Raw genomic sequence first — 6,000 nt, 5'->3', positions numbered from 1 at the left:
CATCGCTTCTCAATTTTGCCCACCACTAAATAAACTGAGAAGCAAATTTAATTGAGAGGTACATTACAGACTGCCTGAAAATTTAAATGAGTTATTTTACCGTCTTAGATTTGACTCCATTTCTACAAAGGCATTTTCTTTTCTACTACCAGTGATAATGACACCAGTATCCAACACAGTACCTAAAATAAAGATGATATTTTATATGGCATTTCTACACACGGAAGATGAAACAAAGACATGTTTACAGAAAATAAATAAGAACAACAGCCTTAGCCAGGTGATGCTAAGATCCACAGTTTACATGTAGCACAAGACCAGATAGTTCTTTGCAAAAGCTGCTGGCTGAAATTCTTCCTCATCTCTACCGGACTCACTGATTTTGACTCAAATGAAACACGTTATATACAGTATAGGACATTTTTCTGACAAAGATGATCCTTCTGCTCAGACTGCCTCTCGCCTGAGAAGCTGAATGCAACTTACCACTATATGATTACTCAAAAGTGTTTAGAGAACACATTTAGCTATTTCGTGTTTTGTACCTTAAGTTTTCTGAAATGATAAGATAAAGTCTGCAGCAAAATGCTATTTTTTCTTAAATTACTTAAACCGTCATTACATGCGTTTTCATAGAATGCAATGAAACCTCCAGTCTTATGAAGAACAATTTTCCTCTATCAGCTTATCGGATAATAAAACAACACTTAAACATATAATTTTGTTCTGGAAGGCAACCAGCCTCTTACTTCAAAAACATTCCTAATTAAATTATTACGAGATATTGGTATGTACTTTGATATCTAGTATTATTCAATCAGGATACAATAGCCCAAATTTCTAAGGAGGATTTTTTTTTAGCATAGCATTACTATATTTCATGTTAATTACAAACTATGAAAAGTTATTGTATTTAACAAAAATACGAAAGCAAATGATACGCAATGTTAACTTCAGTAAATACTAATAACAGACAAAATGAAAGACCTTTTGTTTGCTTTCATGATATGTTTGGCAAAAAAATACACGACCACCCAGAAGATGTACAGTAACAGTGATCAACATTTTAAAGCCTGGTCCCTCACTGACTTCTGTGTCAGTCATCAGCTTAGGCATGCAACAAGCTTATCATTTTTTTCATCATACAATGGAAACTAAACATTTTGAAAATCCTGACAGTGTCCTGTTGAAAACATTAATGCAAAAAAAAAAAAAAAAAAAGGGAGAGGGAAGAGGTCAAGTAATACATTCAGGACACCACACATCAATGTGAAATGATAAGGTTACATAATTAGAAAAAGTAAAAATAACTTATTAAAAATAAATTTCCAATATAAACCCCAAAATGCAGTTTTAACCAGCTAGCTTAACAAAATGATGGTGCTGTAGCTGGAGAAGAAATGTTATTAGCTGTACTCTTACACAGGCAAATAACTGTGGAGAAGCAGGACATGTACATTATACCAGTGTTTTAATTTAATTTGTGTGTTTGTAATTAAGTGCAAAGTATTCTTTTCGTCCATTTTTTCCAACGCCTAAATATGTAAATATCAGTCTACCGATTGAGGTGGATCAACTGCTTCTTCCGATACAATGTTGATTGTTGGCGCCTCCGTCAGACTGACGTCTTCGTTTTCCATTTCTTCTGCTACATTGGGTTCCTCCGAATCTTTCGTCACCCTTTTGGCCTGCCGCTCTACCGACAAGTTCTCCAAAGACTCGATATCCTCAATGCCCGCTCTGTAGTGGATCATCAGCAGCGTCAGGGCCTGCAGTCTTTCCCCCGACTTGGCCAGCGCAGCAGAAATCAAGGCTTTTCTCCTTGCGTCGGTTGCGTCTCTTTCTTCTTTAACGAGCGAATTATTATTTTCCAGCTCATGATCTATCTCATTCTGCAGCTTATCCAACATAAACTCCAATTTCTGAAAACGCTCCTCTGTAGGTAAACTTCTGTAGAGATCGCGTCCAATTTCTTTAACGGCGATGAAGACGCTGTCATCTAGACCACCCTCCTTTCGGACCAGCTTTATCCCGGTACCTGTCGCACGCTTGGAAGGGCTGCTTGGCCCGCTGATTTCAGTATCGCTGCTTTCGTTATCAGAAGTGTTTGGTGTGTGCTTTGGTGAAGGTTCTACCACCTCTGTTCCTGGGTCAGAAAGTCGAGCTTTGGGGACTTGACGAAGGTTTAAGAAGCGGGTGCTTGTATTGAAGAATTGCCTGGTGAAACCCGCAGTTCTGTTAACGGATTTGGATTCGGAATCGACACGAGAGGACGCGGCTTGGGGAGCCGCCTGTCCTTCAGCTCCACCTCCCACAGTTCGATCAAGTCGCTTTTCAGCTTCTACACAAAAAGGCGTCTCAGTAAGACATTTTTCTTGACATTTTTTGTGGCAAACGTAAGCGCAGAGCATACACTGTGAAGCCGCTTTAGTCCATACTTTCTTTTTGCAGTAATCACACCAAGTTGGATTCTGAAAGTGAGTATCTTGAAACTTATGCTTGTTCTCTGGAAGAACAACTGGCCCCAAATAAGAATCCTCTTTCTGAACTGCACGAGCTTCTTCTTCCAATGGACATTCGTTTTCTTTCTCCTGGAGAAAGCTTGAATCATCCGCTTCCCCTTCTTTTAAACATTTGAAGTGTAAAGTTACATCGCCGTAACGAAATTTTTCATCAAATCCTTTAAGGGTTGTCAAATTCCTCAATGCTGTTCTAGTGACTGCTGCTTTAGGTCGAGGAGCAGCCAGCTTAAATGTTCTAGTATATTCCATTGAGGATGTAGCTATACAATCGAAAGCAATTTCTTCAAGTTTTATGCTTGCATATCCCAAGCAGATAAAACAACCTACTTTGAGAGGGTCTCTGCACCACAGTGCAACATTAAGGTATTTATGGTGTCCTTCTACTTCAAATAGACAGGAGGATGTTCTTGTCCTTGGCCATCGGCCTTGCAGGACTTTATAAGGAATTTCTGGTGATTCCCAAGTGTGATTATCATCTCCACCATCTTTGTAACTGCGTGCATTTTCTGAAAGTCCATCTTTTAAATTATCTTGTTTTGGTGCTGTTATTACTTTTGATACTGTTGGGTCTTCTGTTTGATCATTATTCTTTACTACTTTCTCCATACATTTATCTCCGTTATTTGTAGGTGGAGGTGGCCTCTCTGGTTTTTCAGAAGATACACCTCCAGTTTCTCCCAGATTTTGAGTTTCACTAGTAGGCAAAATAGTCTTACTTTGTGGCCTAGGTGGCACAGGAGGCTTAGTACTGGATCCTTGGGATTGTTTACCTGATTGCTGTGATGCATCTAAACTCTCACCAGTTTTGGGTGTTGACACTTTAGCTCCATCTTTTTCTTGGGTTTTCGATGATGTCTGATAACTTCCTAATGGTATTTTTCGATTCAGAATTGGAGATATAGTTCCAAGTGGTTTAGCAGCAAGCATTACTGCCGAACGTTTGGGACTCGGAATTGTTGGCAGTTCTTCCTTTTGTTCAGGTGATTCAGAAGCTAATTCCTCAAATTCTGAATCAAAGTCTCTGTTATCAACATCAGCTGATAAACCAGCTTGGTCATCTTCTGGCTGAGTCAAGAACGCAGAGTCTTCCAATTGTCCAAATCCATCCTGCAGTGCTGAACCGTGCTGATTATAGCCAACGGGCCTTTCATAAAAGACTACAACTCTGTCCCCAGCCTGTCGAATAAGCTTCAACACTTGCACAGTTGATGTGATTTTAACACCTATTAAAAAAGACAAAAATTGTTAGATTCAAAAACATGGTAACAATTTAAATGGCCAAAACCAGTTGACAAATACATTTAGATCTTTAGTAGTGAGCAACAGTATTATTACACTAACAGAGGAAATAAATTACAACAGAAGAGCTGAACTTAAGTGTAACAGCTGGATCATTTGCCTACTATAATGTTTAATTTACTCCCATAATATTCAGCAGAATAGAAAAAACATGCATTATTTCCTAATGATTGTAAACAGACTCCTATCTGCTCCTTCCACTAAGCTGATTAGCCACTGTTCTTGTTAATGGTTTATTTGTCCTTCTGTCCACTCCCCTATTCTCAAGTTTAACGCTGTAATATTTCCACTATCAGTTTCTCATTATGATCTAATTTTCTGTTGGTGATATGGTCTATATAAAACATAAGTATTGAAGATCTATCTGGAAACAGTCTAATTTTAAGTTGTAGAACATAAATTAGTATCAATTCACTTCATAATTTCCAGCTATTTCAACAGAATCTTTATTAAAAACCCACAACCCCCGCCCTCGCAAAAGTCAAGGGTAATGCTGCATTGAGGCAAAAACTTATCTGCTAGTTACAATTTCAATATGAGACCCTCAGAGTAGATTTCAAAAAAAATACATAGGCTCCTACATGTCAAAGCTAACAAAAATTGATACTAAAAGTAAAAAAATACTATTGAATATTCAGCAGATCATCTTGGGTCATTTTGACATGTCAGACAACATACCCAAAAGTATGTTTCTACTACTTTTTCCATACTCTATTTAGTACATTTAGGTTAACTGCTGAGTATGCAAGCCTAGGATATAAAATATTATGGTTTTCTTTGTAAACTAAGGACATTTTGGAACATCACTGGAAGAAACTAAGTAGAGAACCTCACGGCATCATTATTAGAGCAGTTAAAACGTATTTACATTCAAATGTTTATTCCACTTTATTTTGGCTTTTACCTTGTAAAGACTAAATAAATATGCAAGGAAACGAATCAAGTGAATGATAACCTTAAGGGGCCATAAATACACAAATGTTGGCTTTTATTATGAGCGCTGGGCATAACTGTAATTGTTGAGAAAGGCGGTCTGGTTGAACTGCCTGCAGACACGTCGTCCCCATTTGCAAGACGACACTAAATTTGAAAATTGACGTATTACTCACTGCCAATTGCCAGCAGTCTGTCTCCCCTCTGTAGATCAGCAGCTGCAGCGGGTGAGTTTGGAGTCACGGTTTCGATGACAACGTGTCCTGCATCGTCTTCCTTGGACTGCACGAGGCGGAGTGTGAGCCCAACGCTTTGCAGATTCCCTTTCACTAGCTCTGCCTAGAAAGAAAGAAATTAGGAGTTAAGAGTATGTTGATTAGGCTCGCTGCAGGGATTCATGGTTACTAATGGTCTTGTTTAAAATAAAATTACATTAGGACATCCATTGCCTTCAGGGAGCAGATCATCACAGAAGGGATTCGCTATCAGTCTACACCTTGGGAGAAAGATGGAACCAAATGTCACCAGTTCTGAAGAACCAAATATGCCAAAACTAGAAAGCAGTGCAAGGAATTGTCAGCAAAATAAATATGTATACATCTATATATAAATATTTGTACACCTGTTCCATAGTATATATACTAATAATAACAATACTGAGCTATCCTGTACAAATACAGCTCAGCAGGAATGGCAACACATGGCTCATTTTCACCAAAAGCCCCCGTCCTAACAAAGCTACAAACACCACCTCGTCACCCATTTTATCAGAAAGTTTTATTAAAACAAGCACTGTACCATCAACCTAGGTATCACTTTGAACATACCACATTTATGTTATAAAAACCTGTTCCTATGAGTAGCTCTTCAGTAGTCTATGCAAAAAGTGTTTGGAGTTAAAAAGCTATTATGTGCTTACACATTGCTAAAGTATTATTTAGAACAAATCTAAATTAACAACAGCCTAAGACTTTTCTTCCAAGGCTCAGAACCCTTTCTTCATACTTATATTGCAAGATAAAATTTAACTCAAAAACCTCAAATATTTTCTCCTTAAAGAAATGACTGAGATACAATCTCTGCAGTAGAGTTTCACCCCACACTCATGCAGGGATCTATTATTGAAGAATAAATCTACGTAGTGACCAATTGCTTACACATGTCAGTGTCTGAGATCTTTGGCAACTTTTTTCTTAAGAAGAGACTGTCCCCAATTAATGAAAACAAACAAAACAACACCAAAACC

At 38.0% G+C, this 6,000-nt stretch overlaps 1 protein-coding gene across 1 annotated transcript in view; it reads right to left on the bottom strand.

Moving 5' to 3' along the window:
- Positions 1 to 932: 932 nt before the first annotated feature.
- Positions 933 to 6,000, bottom strand: part of PDZD8 (PDZ domain containing 8) — a 55,388-nt gene continuing 50,320 nt past the window's right edge. Inside the window, exons 4-5 of the mRNA XM_065639461.1 lie at positions 4,931 to 5,093; positions 933 to 3,745 (exon numbers count right to left, since the gene is read on the bottom strand). Of these exons, the coding sequence (XP_065495533.1) occupies positions 1,551 to 3,745; positions 4,931 to 5,093 (2,358 nt within the window). The 3' untranslated portion in view covers positions 933 to 1,550. The remainder of the gene's footprint in view (positions 3,746 to 4,930; positions 5,094 to 6,000) is intronic.

This window comes from Caloenas nicobarica, chromosome 7, assembly GCF_036013445.1.
Source record: "Caloenas nicobarica isolate bCalNic1 chromosome 7, bCalNic1.hap1, whole genome shotgun sequence".
NCBI classification, from domain to species: Eukaryota; Metazoa; Chordata; class Aves; order Columbiformes; family Columbidae; genus Caloenas; species Caloenas nicobarica.
The sequence above is the reverse complement of the archived record's forward strand: the minus strand, read 5'-3'. Positions and strand labels throughout refer to the sequence as shown.